General features: G+C 40.8%; 1 protein-coding gene across 1 annotated transcript; it reads left to right on the top strand.

Annotated features, from left to right (window-relative positions):
- Positions 1-1,289: 1,289 nt before the first annotated feature.
- On the top strand, positions 1,290-16,792 carry LOC104046220 (inactive pancreatic lipase-related protein 1). Its single transcript, XM_064464507.1, has 12 exons — positions 1,290-1,338; positions 2,116-2,270; positions 2,770-2,895; positions 5,063-5,197; positions 6,289-6,397; positions 9,106-9,225; positions 9,450-9,569; positions 10,935-11,053; positions 12,190-12,319; positions 13,429-13,540; positions 15,344-15,511; positions 16,703-16,792. The coding sequence occupies exons 1-12, from the start codon at positions 1,290-1,292 to the stop codon at positions 16,764-16,766; spliced, it is 1,407 nt and encodes a 468-aa protein (XP_064320577.1). The 3' UTR covers positions 16,767-16,792.
- The last annotated feature ends 1,636 nt before the right edge of the window (positions 16,793-18,428 follow it).

An 18,428-nucleotide genomic window follows, 5' to 3' on the forward strand; every position in this document is an offset into this window, starting at 1 on the left:
GGGAACGAGAGGCTGGAGAGCAGCTCTGCAGGGAGGGATCTGGGGGTTCTGGTCAACAGCAAGCTGAACATGAGCCAACAGTGTGCCCTGGCAGCCAAGGGGGCCAACCGTGCCCTGGGGTTCATCGAGCCCTGCATCGCAGCCGGGCGAGGGAGGGGATTGTCCTGCTCTGCTCCACGCTGGTGCGGCCTCACCTCGAGTGCTGGGTGCAGGGTTGGGTGCCATGGTACATTAAGGATATAAAGCTACTAGAGAGTGTCCAGAGAAGGGCTACAAAGTTGGTGAAGGGTTTAGAGGGGAAACCGTATGAGGAGCGGCTGAAGTCACTGGGTTTGTTCAGCCTGGAGAAGAGGAGGCTGAGGGGAGACCTCATCATGGTCTGCAGCTCCCTCCCAAGGGGAGGAGGAGGGGCAGGCACTGATCTCTTCTCTCTGGTGACCAACGACAGGACCCGAGGGAACGGCAGGGAGATGTGCCAGGGGAGGGGTAGGCTGGGTATTAGAAAAGGCTTTTCCCCCAGAGGGTGGTGGAGCCCTGGAACAGGCTCCCCAGGGAGGCATCACAGCACCAAGACTGGTGATATTCAAGAAACACTTGGGCAACACCCTCAGACACATGGTGTGAATTTGGGGTTGTCCTGTGCAGGGACAGGAGTTGGACTCAAGATCCTTGCAGGTACTTTCCAACCCAGGATATTGTATGATTCTATGAATTCAAGAAATCTACGTCCATGGATTTTGGAGTTTTCAGAGAAACCAATAATTAAAGTTGTTTTCCAGCTTAGCTATAAACTATAATCTGAAAAAAGTGTTCCTATCTTTCTGGGAACATTTCCAAGGATAAAGCAGACTATAAATATACATGCAAAGTTTGCACATTAGTGCATGGAGCTTCACAGCTACATTGTAAGTAGTTCGGGTTTGGGGGCTTTTATTTTACCTCATCAGGTATGTGGCTTCCCAAGACACAGCAGCATGAAGGCGAACGGCAGCTCACATCGGCATCCTTACACTAATTCTAAAGTAGCTACTATATATCCAATTAGAAGCATAGCCTCAACAAGACAGAAGTCACTCTGGATTTAAGCTATGTTTTAGTAGATTTAGGAGCCCCACAATGTCTAGTGGAGCAAGCAAACATAAAGCTGATTCATACATGTCTCACATATGTGGCGATCAGAGAGACGCAGCACCCTTTCACCTTGAGAAAACTCAGCACCAGAAAGCTAAGTGCACTTACTAATCAAGTGGGTTAGCAAATCCTAGCTGCTTCTTTTTCTGCTGTTCTAGATGCATGGAATTTGGATACTTGCACTATTTCTGCTCAGAGCAGCAGAAGGTAAGCATACTAAGCAAATGTATTTACGTAGTCTTTTTATGCTATTTTGTGAGATGTTATTCTGCACTATGGTGCCTTAAAACTTACTGATTGAGGTTACATGGTTCACTTTCCTATACCAGAATGGTGAGTTAAGTGTGCATGCATGTTGACTTTCTTCTTCTCCACTCTAGCAATCCCACCCTAGCAGCGTGCAAGAAATGCTGGTGTTTTCTATCTCAGAGCAAAGCTATTGCTCTACTAAACCTAGGAAGTTATTTGTTGTACTCTTCTTCAGTAGTGGAAATGGAAAAAAAGCTGGAGGGTGGGGGTGGGGAACAGGACGGCAGAGGCAGTTTAATGAGGGTATAGCTTTATATTCATCAGAAGCCACTGGCTTGCATAGTATAAGACTTCTCATGTATGGTGTGGTCAGCTCTTCAGCACAGTCTCAAGTTATTACTGATTATTTGCAATATCTTGGCTTGCTGTTAGGAGAAACTCATCAGCTGTCTTTGCCTTAGGCAAAACAGAGCTGGGGAAAGACACCCAACATATGGTGCAGGATACCCAGGGAGGGACTCCACTGAGTACTTTGTTGATGAGCAATATGGTGGCTTCTTTCCTTGGTGTAAACTGTAGCTTTTGAAGATCTGAGAGAGGGCAAATACTGGTCTTTGCTTCCTGTAAACCATAGGATTTTCTAAAGACCGAGAGACCTCCAGAGAAGAGCTGCTATGAATTATGACTAACCTTCTCCACTTCTTTGCTATTATTGATCTGATCTGTGTGCTATAGGCAAAGAAGTTTGCTTTGAAAGGCTTGGATGTTTCTCAGATGATATACCATGGTCTGGGACTACGGAAAGACCAATACATAAGCTACCCTGGAATCCAGAAAAGATAGACATTCACTTCCTCCTCTATACAAGAGAAAATCCTACTGTCTTTCAAGTAAGAACTATTGCAGTTTAAACATTAGTAAAGCACATGCAAATAAACAGACTTCAGCTGCGTTCCTGGAAAGTGGTAGAAAGGTAGAAATGGCCAAATCTCCACTGTATTCAAGAGACAACCTCTTCCAGCTCCTTGGCACAGTCTCTGGGGCAGAACTCATCCTCTTTCAGCCCTTGCAAAGCAGCACTCCCCCATGTCTTCTGTATGGCTACTGAGAAGTACTGTGAAACTGCATTTTTAAAATCATTGGATATTTTTTTTTCCACAGATAAGATGCAAACACATTAAAAGTAAACCCTTGACTGCTCTAAGATATGCGTCAAAGCTTGCTTTGAATGGAGACCTTAAGTCATAGTCATGAACATTTGCAGAGGAGTTTAACATTGCATAACTTTTAAACACCTGTACAGATGAGCATAGTTCAGGTCTTTGCAATTTTGATAAACTATTTACAGAAAGCAGATTTAAATGTTTATTAATTTAATATCTACAACAGGAGATCTCTGCAGTTGATGCCTTAACAATTGGCTACTCAAATTTTAACACAAGTAGGATGACCAGATTTATCGTACATGGATTTATTGATAATGGAGAAGAAAACTGGCTGTCAGACATGTGCAAGGTAGGTACCACAGGGGAATCCTGTCCCTGTGAAGTTCCTTAGTTTGCATTTATAGACAATTTCTAGGAATATGTTTGTTTTCTCTATTTCTAACCGATTTCTTTCATGGTACTTTTAGTGGTAAGGGGGAAAGAGGCCACATTTTCAAACTGTTAGCAACATAAATATGTAGCTCTGCACCTTGAGGGAAAGCATGAGGTTAAAATGCATTCAATTATTCTCTTCAGTGAAGACAGCATCAACAGGATTTAGCTCAGCAAGCGCTTTTTTTCTTGATAAAAACACCACAAACCCTGGAGCAAGATACTGCTTAGGAACTAGGGTGATTCCAGAAATAACTGCAGACTCATAACTACTGCATCATATTTCTCCAGACAAGAGACAGGTTTCTAGAAGTGAAAACTCCACCACAAAGGTATGGGCTGCCACGTGCGTGTCGGAGGCTGAGGGCATTGGCTGACCATTAACAGAAGCAATAAAGCTGTAGAAATATACCTCCAGAAGGGATCTCAAGTGAATCATTTTGAACACAGCTTTCAATCTAGGACTTGCTATGAAGCATGAATGAAGGAAAGCGCTCTGCTTTATTTATTTGTGTGCTAATTCTCCATGTTATTTCTTAATCCTGACCCCATACAAAGTTGCAATTCCAGCTAGTGGTTTTCTCAAACCCTATGAACATGCTTTCTATTGCAGCTGCAGCTAATGAAAGCTACCAGTCATACAGCACAGAGCAAAGTACCAGTTGATGGCATACAACACTTTCAGGACAAGGTTTTTCAACTAACTAGTCACATAACTACAATTTTGTTTAAATTCTATGTTTCTCATAGTGTTCTCGTAAGTAAAACAGGAATAATGTGAAAGTCCACTAAAATCAAGATATTTCACATTTATTGCATCCCATTACCAGCTTCTCTTTGATACCAAGTAAAAAAAAAACTACATTTATTTGACAGTTTCTCAAAGAAAAAAGTCTGTGTTGACCATCTCTTTAGGAACATTGAGGAATGATTGTCAGATTTGTTAGTTAACAATTTTTTTAAAGTATCAGAAGCAGATAGATATTTTTATAAGTCTCGGTCTCCCATTTTCCACTCTTAAATTAGATTTTTTTCCTAGAACCTCAGAATCAAAAAGATAGCTAGCTCTTATTTTGCTTTAGCTAATCCCTTAAATCCTTTTGATCAATTTTCACAAGGATGTAGAGGCATGAGATAGGTCTTTAAACTCTTTCTCTATTATGGTGGCCTACATTTTATCACAAAACTCCAATTTATTTAAAAAAAAAAAAATCTCTATTATTTTCAGTAAAGAGTGGAGAAAACGGAACTGTGAACATGTCAGCCCTCCTCTGTGTATCTGTTATTTACTTTCCTTCCCATTAAGTAATAAACCTATCTTCACATCTATTTTTACCACTTCTATCATAGTCACAGACACTTCTATTGCCTTTTTTGTCCTTTGCCAGTTGTGACTTTTTTTGAATGCTTTGTAACATCTGAACATAAAGCAAAGAATAAATATACCAAACCTGAAAGCAAAATACTTTTAGCTAAACAATCCAGCTCAGAGGAGAAAAGCAGAACTTCAGATTCTCTGGCAGACAATAAAGGATCTGCCTGTATATACATGTTCCCAAATAAAGCCATAAATCTGGAATGAATATTCAGCAACACCAGCAATTTATGCACCCTCTTATAAAAACACAGATATTCTTTTTTACAAATCCGCATCAGAAACTCTTGATTTGTATCATCAAAAATACAAGTTCTAACTGAATTTGAATTCAAGTACTTTTAAATCTCTTAAGTGAATCAGTATGAGTAGAGTGCTTAATGTTATATACAAAGTTTGATTGAAATTAAAAATTAAAAGTATCAGCATTTATATTGTTTTCCCTTCTGCAAAAAATATTGCTATGGGTATCTGAAATGATGGTGTGGCCATTACTAGAGCACACCATCCCATTTCAGTATTGTGTCCCTACTTCAGCATTATGTGAGCAGGCATAACCGCATATGTACGCTAAGGTTTTGGTTCTTAAGATGTACTCGTACAAATTCATGCAACATTTATGAACTGAGCTGTAGTAAACAATGTGAATCAATTCCAGGTTGTATTTACTGTGGGCCTCATTGATTTTTACTTCTGTTTTGTAAAACAGAGGATGCTTACTGTGGAAGACGTGAACTGCATATGCATAAACTGGAAAAAAGGCGCAAGATGTCAGTACACGCAGGCATCAAACAACGTTCGTGTTGTGGGCGCTGAAATAGCTTATTTTATAAATGTTCTTATGGTAAGAATCTTCTTGTTATAAAGCTATAGTTATAATGCTGATTTGAAAGAAATATGGTTCAGGAACTTTCATTAATGTGAATGCAATCAGCAGAAAACCTTTTCTTCTACTCGGTGATCATTTTAGAAGTTGTGCTGAAAAGAGACTCTATTAAAGTTAGAGAACCATGTCGTACCAGCAGGGTTAGCCAGCTTAGGGGTATGAAGTGCTACAAGGCTTCCCCATAGTACAGCCAAAAAGTTATTCCATAGATGTTAACAGATGTTAAGTGTTGTGTAGTTTTTAATATGCAGAGGCACAGCAAACTGCCTTTTCAGAGACAAAACCTACAATATGGCTTTTAAGAATGCCAGAAACCCAGCTGGCAGCCAGCAGCGGCTGGGGGACAGCTGTTGTCTGGTGAGCAAGAACACCTGGGGACACATAGGACCCACCCAGCCGCTCAGGGGAAAGCCGTTGTGCACAGTGCCTACATCCACAGAAGGTGTCACGTGCCCTCTTTCTTAGCCAGCTTCACATGGGAAGCAATGCTTGGGTTGAAGCCTTCTTTTAATCTAAGCGTTTTCAAAGCACATTTCCCATAGAAGAACTATAAATCACTTAAATAGATAGTATGCTGGGTCTGGGAGTGCTCTGACCCACGCCTCACTCTTTACATCTGCATTGCAGCCATTGAATTACCATCCAAAAAGGCTGAAGGCATCTCTCCTCTCATGTCCTCCTCCAGCTGCACGCAGTACCTGACCTGCCAGGTATAATTAAGAGTTCCTGCCTGGCTGAATCCTCCTAGACAGATAAGCATCCTGTGAATCTTAATGCGTCTAGGATGTAAAATGGATACTGAGCCTCTCAGGACTCTGACAGAGCTGTCTAGAGTTTTAACAGCCTCATATGAGGGCAGCACCTAAATAAAGAGTTTTGAAAAATCTATGTACTGGACAAAAGTACCTAAACTGGAAAACAGATGCTGAAATCCTATAGGAGTTCCTAAGTATGTAGTCAAATTAAATGTAGTTTTTCAGCCCCTTTTTACTCTTCCCTGTTGCTGATGAAAACAAATGTAGTAATTTTTTATATTGCTGTTTTCTCAGGAAAAATATAAATACTCTCCAGCCAAAGTTCACATAATTGGCCACAGCCTTGGAGCACATGTAGCCGGTGAGGCTGGCAGGAGAAGGCCGGGGATTGGAAGAATAACTGGTAAGTCAGTGACTTAAGTCACAGCTCATACTAAAGACACCACTGTTAAACAAAACATTACTGTTCATTTTCTCTTATGATCGTATTTGACTGTGGGCTGCAGCTTAGTCAAGGGTAATTCAGACATTGTAGAACTTTGTCTCTTTTCACAGTACATGGAGGAGTGGTGCCCTGGTTAAGTGTGGGAAAACAGTCAGCATGAAGATTACTTTGCTTGCATATGTTTACACAGCAAAGGAAATGCTCCATGCAGCTAACAGAGCCAGAAGACCCCCTACAATATATCAGCTGACTTGCTGATAGACATAATGGTTGCGGCAATCTCTACAGAGCCTTCTAGCTTCAACCTAGCAGCATCACAGACCTGTGCTAGTTTGGAGAGGGACGGGAGCAATGCTCTAACGTAATGGCATTCTGTTGACACTGTGAAAAGCAAACTCGCAATAACTAATGTATAACCATAACCAGATTTAGCTGCCATGATTGTTTTTCATAATGATTTGTCTAGCCCTAATGTAATAAAACAGACCAGGAGCATAATCCCTGCCTTCTTTGCCCGAGTAGCTTTTCTCCTGTTTCATTAATCTGGTCTGTTATAGAGTATCACATCTGATGCACATCACCCACTGCTTGCAGGTCACTCCAAAGCACGCTAAAAGCAGCACAACAACGCACAGTTAGTTATTTTGTACTGTATTATTGCTAACAACTATAATTTTCCATAAAAGGATGGGTTAAACCTGACATTTCAGAAGCAGTAGGCTAACCTTCCTGGTATATCACCCATTATCACCTTGCTTTTGCTATGTCTGCGTAAACTTTTTACCTAGTAGAGTACATTAACAGTAATTCAGGGGTTCTTTTTTATTTCCAGAAAAAAAAAATCTAATATTTCCTTACTTAACTGTTGATGCACTAAATTTCTGTATTTCCTTGGCAGCAAAAATTGAGTCACATTGGATTATATCATCTGTCCAGATTCAAGTAGACTTACTAAGAAAGTGCATTAATACTTGAAGAAACAGCCAGATTTCAAATGAATCCTCTTTTTCTTTTTGAACAGGATCACAGGCATTATGTTTATGCAACTTGTATTAGTTTGGGCTACGTGAGCTCACTCTCACTTTCCAGATAAGATTGGAGCCGACTGATCAGAAACCCACCCAGCATTTTCACTATATTCCTAAGTAACAGTCTGTCCCTTCTAAGCTCTCCCACATTTCTGAGTTTAGATATTTTTAAGGAATATGATGATGTTCTCTTAATTTTTGGTCAGCTATAGCGATTCAGTTTTTGCCTGCCCAGCACTAAATTGCTCCGTTGTCTTTCCCTGTTGTGAGTTACACAGCCTACGCTCTGAGAACTGAGAACTACGCTACTGCTGAGCCGTGTTTTCCCGTTCAACTATTTCAGCAGGCAGTTTTTGTTCTGGTTTGGCTTATAGCTGTCCACATGTCACCCTGAATACACAGACTCCGGACATCCTCCACTGATCCCATAAATAGTGTCTATGTCTCACAAGAGAGAGCAGATCAAGCCTCTGTGACTATTGGCCAGAAGCATGTTCATCTTCCCTTTGATCCAACAGCGAGCTTTCATTTTTCAACATCCTTTGTCTTAAAATATGCTCTCTGCCCACAGTAGCTGAGACCAAATGACTCTTGAAGGATCCATTCTGCAACACTGCAAGACTTAAACAATGAAAATGCTTCTGGCCAGGGAGCAAAGCAAAGCTCCGTGGAAGTGCCGGCTGTCTCAGCCCCCTGCCCGCAGCAGAGGCATCAGTACAACATAGCCACCGCGTAACCACTTGCCATATCCCTGCACTGTTCTTCAAGGGATGGCCCTCATCTTTCTTAAATTGTTTAACTGACTCTTTAAAAAGAGCAAATAGGAATCAAACAGGCATGTTTATTGCAGTATGTATTCGTTTCTAAAAAAAGGTATTCCAGAGACACCATTTCAAGTATTTTAAAACATCCAGTACTCTTCCAGAAAACAAAACTGAACAGAGGTATTATCAGCTAAACTTGTGATCAAACCACTCCTTTCTCAAAATACAGGTAACTCATGCTACAGTCCCCATTCTTTAGCAATTTTTTAACATGCTCAGCACTTCCAGAGTTTAAAGGTATGGGCTAGACCTGCTTATTCATCATGCAGGCAGCGCCAAGGGCAGTGTGCATTAAGCAGAGTGACCTTTCATACACAAAAGACAATTTTAGATATTATTAACACAGACCTTTTCAATTTGTTACTTTTCCTCAGGGATTTCAGACTTGGTGAACCTTAGACTAATAGTCTACAAAATTCAGTCTAAAAGCAAATCTAAATCTGCTGCCAAGGGACAAGAAGAGATGCAAGTATAAGATAGCAAAAATTGTGCTATTTGCAAGACTTTACAAGCTCCTGAAATTGCTTCAATTAAAAAGAAAAAGTTATAGCCAAGTGTTAGGATTCAATATTGATGTGAATCAGTAAAATTCAATAAGCTTCACACAGGTAACCTTTTCTCCTGCCTGGGAGAAAAGCCACTTGGTAAGCGAGAGCACACATCATCATTTTATTAATGCCTATTCTACTTAGGTACAAGGAACCATAGGCAACTATATATGTGATATTAGTTTTACACAGTCATAGTGTTATGTAAAATGATACACATATATATATCCCTTTATTCATACGTAACACCAGTCTTTTTCTTTCAGGACTGGACCCTGCTCAACCTTATTTTCAAGACACTCCCATTGAAGTCAGACTGGATAAATCTGATGCAGAGTTTGTTGATGTTATCCACACAGATTCAGCTCCCACAATCCCCTACTTAGGTGAGTATTCAGCTCTACCATATTAATACCAAATAGTTATGCCCTGTGGCACTTGAATATCCTAATCATTCATCAAGACTCACCTGTGGTACATGGACGTAGAATAAATACACCATACTGATTGCTCATATCCTAAAATACCAAGCACAAACTTCAAGTTAGAAGTCTGAGATATGAGAATATATTAATTTAAAACTTGCTTACCCCTGTTTTAAATACTTCAGGCTTTGGCATGAGCACAGCTTTAGGACATCTTGACTTTTATCCAAACGGAGGAGTGCAAATGCCAGGGTGTGGGAAGAACCCTGTTTCACAGATTGTGGATCTCGATGGCATCTGGGAAGGTAAGTATGTTGATCACATTACAAATTCAGGGGAAGGTCACCCTCACAGTGTAACGACTTAACTTCTCTTAATCCAGGTGTTTTGTGTTAGCTTTTGGTGTGTTTGCCAGCAATGGCAACCACAGAGTGCAGTGAAACTGCTGGTATGCTCAAACACACCGTTTTCCAGAGCTTATTCAAAAATAAATGAGGCAACGGGTTTGCTTCTGGAAAATACATCCCCTATAAAGTATCTAACAACAGAAACAAAAGTCACTTAAACCATGCCAAAATTTTGAAGGGTCTGTAATGACACATTTCACTTTGTTTCTATTTGGTTGCCCAGCAGCAACACTGGGTAGAGTATGGCAATGATGCTCACCACTCCTTCTGTTAGGGGATCTTCAGCTGCAGTTCTGCTGAGATAGAGCACCGGGTTGCATTAGATCAGTATCATTGTGTCTATTTTTAGTCAGCTAAAAAAGATTGGCATGTAGCTGTTCAAGTATACTCTGTTGTTTTGCATGCTTCTAATAAAAGCTCTAATTATTAGAAAATTTCTGTGTCTTTATAAAGTTACATGTAACATTTTAAAAACAAATGAGATTTTTCAGTATATGATCTGAGTTCTTTCTTACGTTACGCAAACACCTTAAACTCCATGAATCCATGAACTTATTTGTGATAACTAGCCTTTTTCTCCAGGTTTTATTCAATGCAGCTGGAGGCATTACTCCTTTTTATTTACTTTTTTTTCCCCATAAATGTGTTATCAATAATGGGGAATTAAAGCACAAAGAAATAACTGTGTTGTGTATGATCTTCTTTTAACTTAAAGTCAGGAAAATAAAGGCAACACAAAAGAAAATAATATATTCATTATTTTAATTTTAAGAGTTTCCCTTCCTTAAGCACCCCCCAAATAATAATAATTTTGTTTTGAAGTCCTCAGCTGGAGCAAATCAGCATTGCCCTAGGAAGTCCACTGTTAAACACTTTTCTTTTGGTTTTCTTTTGTTATGGTAATGCATCTGTTGCCTACAAAAGACCTGCTTCATGCAGTTCTCACTTCTATTGTGAAACTTGGTCAGATTGTTTGAATAAGTGTTTGGGAGAGGAGGGGAGGGCAGGGGCTGGGCGGAGCTGCACAGTTGGTCTCCACAAAGCATTTCAAATTTGTTTTATACCTGTAGAGTCAGTGACATTCCTTAGAACATCAATTCATTGGTAAGAGCAAGCTTCAAAACGTATGTTAGAACTGTAAGAACTGTGATAAGGCTTTTGAGGAGGAATGATACGTCCCAATGACGTGGTAAGGGCTGTGCCAGTATCTTTGCTCAAATGATACCAGGAAGGACGGACTAACCTGGGAGCATCTTTTCACAGGAACTCGGGACTTTGTGGCTTGCAATCATTTGCGGAGTTACAAGTATTACTCTGACAGTATTATCTACCCTGATGGATTTCTAGGCTATTCTTGTGCTTCATATGATGTTTTTGAAACAGTAAGTAGATCACAGTGCCTCAGGATGGGCAGTATCAAAAATAGTGGCTCTTATCTATAAATCTGAAATTCAATTTATTTTTGCAAGCTTGTACCTACTGAGTGCATGTGTAAGAGAAGTGTCAGACATCCTAAAGTATTATAGCTCATGCAGCTGACATGGGTCAAAGTAGAAAAAGTCAACCACAAACCAGGGATGGCCCTGGTTCTGTGCTGATGTGCCAGCCCGGAGATACTACTGGAGCTGGTGTGGCTTCCCCAGGCCTGCTCTGCTGCATCAAACCGGGGAAGAGGTGAGGAGGCGCCTGTAATCACCAGATGTATTTATCAAACAGCAATGAGTGGAATCCCAAACTGTGTAGCAGGTGGGCTTTCAAACATTGCTAAAATATCTTCTTTCTGAAACAGCAAGAAGGAAAATAATATGTGATGGCCTGACGGGGTGAGTCCATGGTCAAAGTACTTTGGTCACTTAAGATGGCCCCAGGGACAAAGCACAATGGTTTACGGACTAGGTCGGGAAGCCCTTCCCTCTCCCAGACTGGGAGATGGGGAACTACAGCCTAAGAGTAGCAGGGGAGTAATGGGCTTGTCATACCCTACAGGCAGCACTCAGAGTTATCAACTTATGTAGTGCTTAGATTGACCTTTATATGTTCTGGGCAGGTGATACGAGATCACACTTCTCAGATCAGTTTGGGAGAATGTGACTACCTGCTTCTGTCACCATACTAGAAAGCTGGTTTCATGACAAAAATGAGCTTTGTTTTCAGGACAAAGCCTTTCTTGACCCAACCTGAAGGTATAAGGAGATATGATTCTTTCTCATCAGTTGCTGGTAAGGATACCTCCTCCTCCCTGCTCCAGTTCAAGACTACTCAAGGATGTCACTGATGTGGCTGGATTGAGCTAAATGGCATGAGAAAAAAATCATAGACCCCTGAAAAATCACAGAATTTGAGAAAGTTGACTAGCTTATGTGATCTGTCTCAAGTCACTGAAAGGGTTACTTGAAATTTGTTGTTCCTGTGATACAGGGCCAGTTAGGTGGGTATGTTAAAAGTAAGTTCTATAACTAAATCTATTTTTCTTGGCTGGGTAGATAATTTTATTAATAGTTGTATTGGTTTTCACTAGGAAAGGTGTTTCCCGTGCCCACGAGAGGGATGTCCGAATATGGGTCACTTTGCAGATAAATTCAAAGGGAAAATTCAAAATGATTTCCAGAAACTTTACCTGAATACTGGAGAGGCCAAGGATTTTGCTCGTGAGTTTCAATTGCTTCCATTACTACCTACTCCTTGTAAACAAAACTTTCTATTTTCCTGTTTTATAATTAATTTTAACAGATGAACAGACCTCATAGCAGTGCAATGGCTTTTCAGTCCTTCATGTCTTTTCCTCTTTTTCTCCAATATTAGTGCCCAGTTTCGCACCCTCCAGTACAAGAAAGATTTTGACAAACTACAGAGTCCAGTGGAGGTCACTGAGATGTTTAGCGGGCTGCAAGGAGGAGGATAGGCCACACACAGAAGTTGCAGAAAGGGAATTTCTTATTAAGTAATATGAAAATTACTGTCACAATGACAGTGGTTAAATGCAGGAAGGAGGGCCCAGAGAAGCCGGGAAATCTCCATCTTTGGAGAAGTTCAAAACTCATTTGACAAAGGCCAAGGACAAGCTGATCACAGCTGGCCCTGCTTTGAGAAGCGGACAGACCAGACGACCTCCTTTACAACCTAGGTCATCCTAAATGTCAGCTCTCACAAGATGGTTCTTCTTTTGCCTTTGTAAACAAGAATCAGAGGGAGAAGAGCTGCTTTTGCAAATTGTGTGATAAGAGAAAGTTCCCACCCACAAAAACTATTTTCCTTGAGCTTCTGAATTTTTTATATTCCTTTTACACTACTTTTATTCTGGTATGTATCAGTATTTACTCCTGCAACCTCCTTCTTTCCAACTTCTCTGTATATGAAAAACTTCATGCACAAAATGCTGAGATCTATATTGTGTTTACCATGTTATGGACTAGCTTTTTTTTTTCCTCCCAGAAAGTAACACAAATGTCTACCCATTTCTCAGGTTGATCTCATTAGGGCATAATGACAGCTCTAACTTGCTGATGTTTTGTATTTGTTTTGCGTGGTTATAACCCAAGGAAGAGCAGGGAACACCAAGATTCAGGAGTGAGAGAGCATTGTGTTAACCCCTTCCAGTGCAGACAGTCTGCAATGTAGCCTTGAGCTGAAAGTGAAAGGCAGTGATAATTTTCTTTTATTTTCAAATACACTGAACAGACCAGAAAGCCAACACTTGATATTTTGGAGACTGTTTCTCCCTGAGTACACTCTAACTTAGTGTGTTTCTTCTGTGCAGTTTGGAGGTACAAAGTAACCATGACCCTCTCCGGAAAGCATAAAGTTAAAGGATATGTAAATATTGCCCTGTATGGAAGTGGCGGGAACACAAGGCAGCATCAGATCCTTGAGTAAGTTCAAAATTCAATAGAAAAGAAATTTCAATTCTAGAATGTTTAATTAATATTTTCAATTAATATTTCTGTTTAAATTGGCCTATTTGACAGATCACCTTCTACCCCCAGATACAGGTCCCTGATGTAAATGCAGTGACAGTTCCCTCTGGATTTGAAGGCGGAACTTTAGAATGCAGGATTCTAAAATGTCAGAATTCGGTGCTGCTTATTTGCTGTACACCAAGGTCTTGCTGGACCTACACCAGCAGAGTTCTGATCTCTTTGTCTTTCACAGGCTTGTAAAAGGTTGCTGCTAAAGGTACCTCGTGATTTACTGCTAAGTTTTGTGGCTCATAACTTTGCCTGGTTACACAGAAGCTGCTTGCTTCCCTCTTGTGGTTTTATTTATATTTTTCTTGTTTGTTTCAACTAAAATATCTGAAATTATGAAAAATAGGGGGAAAGCCTTTTTATGTGCATTTTGTGTTTTATTTTTTGGTTTTGGTTTTTGTTTATTGACAGCAATGTCACCTCCACTTTTCCAAGAAGGACTTCAAATCTTCAAACTTGACAGCAGGTGTTTGCTAGGAGTTGATCCCTGTTTGCAGGCATCCGTGCATTCACCTGAGATCAGTCTGCCAGTACTGAATGCACTCCAGCACGCTCTAGCTGCAGCTCTAGCTGCCCTAGTTTGCAGGGCCCGTGTCAATTCAATTGCTGGAAGTGAACTTTTTCTCCCCAGCACATCTTGCTCTAACCTACCAGGCATGACTGTGGATCCAGCAAAGAAACAAAAAAGCAATGGGATTTTGTCCTGTCTCTCGTTACTTCCACTACCAGAAGCCTTATAATATAGAGAGGAAATGTGGTTCTTTGCAGGCAGAAGAATGGGAAAGTGCAAAGCTAGGAGAAGGAATAAAAATCCTGTCTTTTTCATGAAGCTTATTAAAACTATAAAGGCTTTTTCTGGGTGGTTCTGCTGGGTCCTCTGGGTTTCTTCCCCCCTCCTGTATCTCTCACTTCATGTCTACAATAACAGATCTGCAGTGATAAAGGCATCACACATTCAAGCGTCTCTCAACTCTGTACAGCAGGGGTAAATTTGAGAAAGCAGTCCTTCGCCTGCAGAGCATGGGGGTGGGAGGAGGAAAGGAAGAGGATCAAAGAAACTTTGGCTCTTATTCAGTGAGTTGTAGCAGCTGAAACCATTACCAGTCTCAAACTGCTGCCATTTAGAGCTTGCTATATTGATGCAACGTGAAATAAGTAGCCAGATTACAAGCTTTGGTGACCCAAGAGCAGATGGACGTTTGACTTGGCCACAGTGCTTTAAGTGTGTGACTCTCGGCCAGAAGCCAGGCTTAGAAGCTGGTGCATAATCCTTTGACCATCCCAACCAAATCCAACATCTGTACCACATAAATTAATTACCATTAAATGAAAATTTCACTTAAATTAATATTTCACTTTTGTGCAAAAAACCCTGCCTACGTAAGCAACAGGGAGCAAGCTCTACCTTCCCCACAGGGCTTGTCCTGTAACTGGATCTTCACTGTGAGATGTGACTGCAGCACATCTGGCCTACCTGCCTTTGCTGCTTCTGACAAGCGCTGATTTTTATGTATTATTGTATTACGTTGTAATACGGATGCGTTATATTGGAAAATTGGCAATAATGTTGTTACCATGCAATAAGCTAAATATTGTCTCTCTGCTAACTTTCTACTCACTTGCCACCACAGCCAATCAGTTGACAGGACTGGTAATTAATATTAAATGCCAGCATGTCTTACATCCATAAAATGTTATTTTTCACAGGGGAAGCCTCCAGCCAGACAACACTTACATAAGTTTCATTGATGCAGAAGTTAACCTTGGAACGGTTACAAAGGTTAAATTTCTTTGGAACAACAATATGTTAAATCCAACTCGTCCTAAAATAGGAGCTGCAACTATCACAGTACAATCTGGAGAAAATGGGAAAGAGTAAGTATATCCATTGTGACAATGTTGAAAGTTACTTGGGAAGATAAGTGACAAAATTATATGTGGGGTGAAAGCATTTTCACAAGAAAAGCTATTTAAAGCATTCAAAGACTCTCAAGAAACCCCATTATTTCCTTCCTTTCAAGACACTGTTCATCCAAAGTTCAGCTCACTACTACTTCAACTCTTTGCCTTAAATAGCTTCAAAGGAAAACTTAAAATATTTCCAGGCTTCAGACGAGCAAACTTTCTCTGTAATTAGCACTGGCTTGGATTATTCACGTCTTTCCTGCCAAGTTCCTACTCACTGTGCACAAGAACTGGTTATCTGTGTCTGAGCTTGTGTTAGGATGTCTGATCCACTGTCAGCTGGAACCAGTGGAAGTTTTCCATTGATATTCATGGTCCCTGAGATCATGACTGACAAGAGAGAAAGGTGATAATAAGCCTACCCTTCCAATGAGCAAGACTAATACTTGGAAGTTGTGCTTAAAAGGCTAAATCTAAAGTTCAGGCTAAAACTGACTTCAATAGACTTCATGGAATATAGCTTGGATGCTCAGATTGTAGAAACCTGATTTACTGATCCAGCTTTACTCATTTTTTTGGACTTTTTAACCCCCTCATTTGCTTGATCAGTTACGTTATTTCATACACCCCATGACAAGGCATATAGGAAAGGAGGTACAGGATATGTTTTAGGCCCATATAGAAATTCATAGTCAAAATGCTCATTTTAAAAGACAACATGGGAGTTGGAAACAGTTTCAGGAAAAGCAAAATGATTACAGCCCAGCAGCATTACCTTTAAGCAGAGCTCCTAAGTCCAGCTGTAGTTCCTGTTCACCAAAGCACACTGCTGATGAAGTGTATTTTTGTAGATATGCACTCACTCTTCTGTTGACTCATGCCCTTTACACAAGGAGTTGTGGCCGTCCACATAGTGATGGTAGCACAAAATGTGGAAAAAAAGGGACTGTAAAGCAAAAAGAAGGCAGGCAGTGAATCACAATGAATACAGCCCATCAATACTTTCTCTAGCAGTAATATTTCAAAATTAGGAGCTCAAAGGATATTGTGTTCAGTTGTGTCAAACAACAAATCAGACTGACTTACATTAAAAAATATCCACTTGTATAATCTCAACAAATGTTGACAACTCAAGGTGCTTGTATTGTTTTTTTCCTTCAGATTCCGTTTCTGTGGTTCCGAGACAGTGAGAGAGAATGTTCTGCAAACTCTTATTGCTTGCTAACAGCACATACAGGTGCCCAAAACCTTGCTACCAATAAAAGCTAGTCATGCTTAAATCACTGGACTCTGTGGATACCTCTCTATAGACAGAAATTTTAAGAGTGAATGAGCCAAAGCCCATTCAAAAATTCTCCTGATTTCAGCCTGTTTCAAAATAATTTCAGACGAGAGGAGGAAAGGGGGCAGATAACAGAATCTGGATAGCGGCTCCTGGGCAGTATCAAGAGAAAGCAGACCTGCTTGTGAGTAGGAGAGAAGAGGATTAAGGAAGCTGATGTTCTTAATCAAACTGAAGGCTAAACCCAGAATTAGCATGAGATACAGATGAAACAGAGATAGGAGGGCAAGTGGTTACAAAATGAGGACAGAAGTTTAATTTTAATTACCTGTGCAAGACTAAACAGCGAACATGATGGAGAACTGGTAATGTGTTTTGGTGTGTTAATGCTGAACTAAGCTTGTACCATATGAGCTGGAGAGAATTAATTTGAGAAAGATACATAGCAAATTGCACATGTTAGGGAAGTTTCACTAAAATGCTTATAATCAGAACAATGACCAAAGTGTCCTGAAATCCCACATGCTGGCCCTCAGCCTTGAACAAAACTGCCAGATGATGTGGTCAAAACAGGTAATGCAAAAAGGGAGTCGCCTTTCCCCTGCTTTTTTATAAACTCATTCAGCTGAAGTGTGGCTAGTTCACAAGCTCGGTTCTGTCGCTATGTAGTCCTCTCTTGGCTCCCTCAGCCTGCTGCTGGAGAAGTGAGCTGCTACTTCTCTGCTCCCAGAGGAACCCATCCTCCCTGGAAAACCCACAGAACTTCTGGGGCCTGGAGATCTCGGGACCTTTTCTCTTCAGCAGTTTCTCTTGAGGTTCCCAGACTGGGACACTCCCTTCTGCTTCTCTGCGTGACCTTCGCTCCCCCAGGATGTCTTGTCCTGAAGGATGTCAACCCCTTTGCAAGGCTTCAGACTCTTCTTGTGGTGGTGGAGGTTGAAACCAATTTATTCTGTTAGAGCACTGCTCTTCTAATATGGAACAAAATGCAGTTTAATTAATTCAGTGCATTCTGCCAGCTCTTGCGGGGTATGGGAGGGAGAGGGGGCTGTAAAGAGTAGAAAAAGAACCATCAGCACTGAAGATTGGCAAACTATGGGCATGCTCAAGCTGGAATAAGTTCCTTATGTGAAAACCAAACTCTTCCTTCTTTTAACCCAACTGAAGAGAATATCCCCCAGCAGTTTCAGTCTTAGTCAGAGATATACAGGCTTGCTTTTATGTTTAAAAACCTTCTAAATTGCAGTCGTGTTTCTTGCCCAGAATAAAAGGCACTACCCAACTGTGTTGTCATGCTGTCACAAATGTGTGAGGTATTAAAATGCTAAGCCAATATCTTGTCCAGCTTCTCTCAAGAGGGAAAAGCAAATGTTTTTCACCCTGCAGATACTACTCATGCATTCCCCCCATTAAATGGCTTCCTTCTCTACCCACTCTACCCACAATCGCACTTCATTCACGTCACCCAGTCCAAGGAGGAACACACATCCCCGCTCCAGGGAGATAAATAGTTACAGGTTTACCCAGAGCACCCATAACCACAGACCTGGGAGATGAGAGTGCGTTTCCATGTACCCCGCGTGCGTTTGACACCACCTGCTTCCT

This window comes from Phalacrocorax carbo, chromosome 12 (assembly GCF_963921805.1).
Source record: "Phalacrocorax carbo chromosome 12, bPhaCar2.1, whole genome shotgun sequence".
Lineage (NCBI taxonomy): Eukaryota > Metazoa > Chordata > Aves > Suliformes > Phalacrocoracidae > Phalacrocorax > Phalacrocorax carbo.